Source organism: Mizuhopecten yessoensis, unplaced genomic scaffold (assembly GCF_002113885.1).
Source record: "Mizuhopecten yessoensis strain PY_sf001 unplaced genomic scaffold, ASM211388v2 scaffold10987, whole genome shotgun sequence".
Lineage (NCBI taxonomy): Eukaryota > Metazoa > Mollusca > Bivalvia > Pectinida > Pectinidae > Mizuhopecten > Mizuhopecten yessoensis.
In genome coordinates, this window is record NW_018408821.1 from 1071863 (window position 1) to 1074440 (window position 2578).

Consider the following 2578-nt stretch of genomic DNA (forward strand, 5'->3'; position numbering starts at 1 on the left):
CAGGTCCAGTACACTCTGCCGATTGAGCTATATAGCTGTAAAGACCTATAATAGCTCTATTGACCTATCTGAAATAGGTGTTTTGGGCTATTTTCAAGTGATTTTCTTTTTTAAGGAAACGAAACAAAGTTGCATTTAAAAGAAGATTGTATCATTAAGTTGATAACAAAAGACATTAAATATAAGTATTCTTTTTAAAAAATAATGATGTAAAAAAATCGGAAATTTTACATTCATGAAAAATGAAAATAAACATCTAACTGTATGCTCTTTGTAGTCAACATAACCATAAACCTTATTGTTTAATGCGACTTTGCTTTAATTTAATGAAATTTGAAATCTTAGAAAATATAGCTCAATACAGCTATAATTTATAGGTGTATATAGCTATATAGGTCTTTATAGCTATATAGCTCAATCGGCAGAGTGTACTGGACCTGATATCCACATGGCATGTTTCCCTGCCAAATCCAAAAGTTGAGAGAAGGTTTATATACTCATTCCTATGATCGACAAATATAATATTCTTGTGTGTATGTGTTTTCAAGGGTGGTTTGTAAACCTAGGTGTTTCGGTAATCGGTATGCGGTACTAAGTTCAGTTAGTTCACTGTCAGTCCCTAAGAATAGGATGTTTTCTTTGGCAATTCAAGAATCTTCCCCTGAAGTTGTATTTATAATCCTTCTGTACATAATGCCTTGTTATATCTAAGTTAGGATGTATTTGCATTATTGTATCTGGAAAAGAATATTTTCAAATCGATAAGGAATGGTGCAGTAAAAAGTTGGCGAGTAAAACTTAAAGGTCACTAGTCATATGGCTAGTGATCAGGTCCAGTACACTCTGCCGTTTGAGCTATATAGCTGTAAAGACCTATAATAGCTCTATTGACCTACCTGAAATACAAGTGAAGGTCTTTTGAGCTATTTTAAAGTGATTCTCTTTTTTAAGGAAAACGAAACAAAGTTGTTTTTTTAAAAGAAGATTGTATCATGAGGTTGATAACAAAAGACATTAAATATATTATATAAGTATTCTTTTTAAAAAATAATGATGTAAAAAAAATCGGAAATTTTTCCATTATGAAAAATGAAAAATAAACATGTAACTGTATGCTTTTTGTAGTTAACATTACCATAATCCTTAATGTTTTATGCAACTTTGCTTTATTTTAATGAAAATTAAAATCTTGAGAAAATTTAGCTCAATACAGCTATAATTTATAGGTGGATATTAGCTATATAGGTCTTTATAGCTATATAGCTCAATCAGCAGAGTGTATACTGTACCTGGTTATACCAAAATGCAACTTTGAGCCCTGTAGTTAATAAATTAACACAATATTAGAGAGTGACAACTCTCACTATTTGTCAATCATATTATTTAATTACTATCAATTAAAATAACAAAACTGTACTTTTGATTTTAGATTTTTTTTTGTAGACTGCAAGAGAATATCATCAAGTGTGCATCCTATTTCCTCAAACAGTGACTATTATGCAGATGAAAATGGCAGCCACAACATCGGATAGTCTTGATGCACATTCCTCTATAAAGAACGATCTCAACTTCTTCAAAGAATGGTTAGCTACGATTGACCCTTCAGTGTTTGGTACAAGTACACAAGAACTTCAAGACTCTGATTCAGCAGAAGATAATCAAGTAAAACCGACAAGTAAGAAACAAGGTAAGTTATCAACTAGTAAGTGTTTGTGTTGATTTGTGTTACAGCCACTTTTCATTATCTGAAATTGTTGTCCTGGATCGATAAACACTACTTATAAGATTGTACTGCTGTGGTTTGTATATATCAAACTAATTTTCCAGAAGCTTCTTGTCACCCTGGTAAAAGACTAGTAAGCTAGAGGTCCGGTTTCGACTCCTGGCGTAGGCATTAAAAAAATAATGACCTCTGTAACTAGAAGTCTATGACATAAGTCTTTTAATTTGTGATTTTCATTTTATTCATGATTGAATTTATCAATGTACATGTACAAACAATAACTAACCTAGAGGTTTATTTTACAAAATTCAAAATAGCATGTATATAAATTACTAATATAAATAGTAATGGGCTAATGATCAATTATAAATGAAAATTGATCATTAAGAGTTGCTCTTACCGATTTTGATTATTGATGAAACATCCATATTGTATACCATGTTAATTATTCATTGAAAGTCATTTATTCTTATGATTTTTATTAGGTCACCTGAGACAAAGTCTCAAGTGACCTATTGTGATCGTCTTTTGTCCGGCGTCGTTCGTCGTGCGTCCTTNCGTGCGTAAACAATTTACATTTTCGACTTCTTCTCCAAAACCCCTATACTAATTTCAATGAAATTTTGCAGAAACTTTCCATGGCCAAAGGTCAACTAAAATTGTGAATTATATGGTCCCCAGCCCCCAGGGGCCTGAGGGGCGGGGCCAAAAAGGGTAAAATTGACTAAAATTTCAAAAATCTTCTTCTCAAGATCCAGATATGGTAGAGTCAAATACTCTTCATAGATAGAAGGGTCTTAAGGTGCTTTACTAAAATTGTGAATTTCTTGACCCTGGGGTCTCACGTTTCCCCCT

The 2578-nt window shown here is 32.2% G+C and overlaps 1 protein-coding gene across 1 annotated transcript in view; it reads left to right on the top strand.

Annotated features, from left to right (window-relative positions):
* Window positions 1-2578, top strand: part of LOC110464401 (surfeit locus protein 6 homolog) — a 29435-nt gene that overhangs the window by 18583 nt on the left and 8274 nt on the right. The window contains exon 2 of the mRNA XM_021519598.1: window positions 1444-1687. Coding sequence (XP_021375273.1) covers window positions 1498-1687 — 190 coding nt within the window. The 5' untranslated portion in view covers window positions 1444-1497. The remainder of the gene's footprint in view (window positions 1-1443; window positions 1688-2578) is intronic.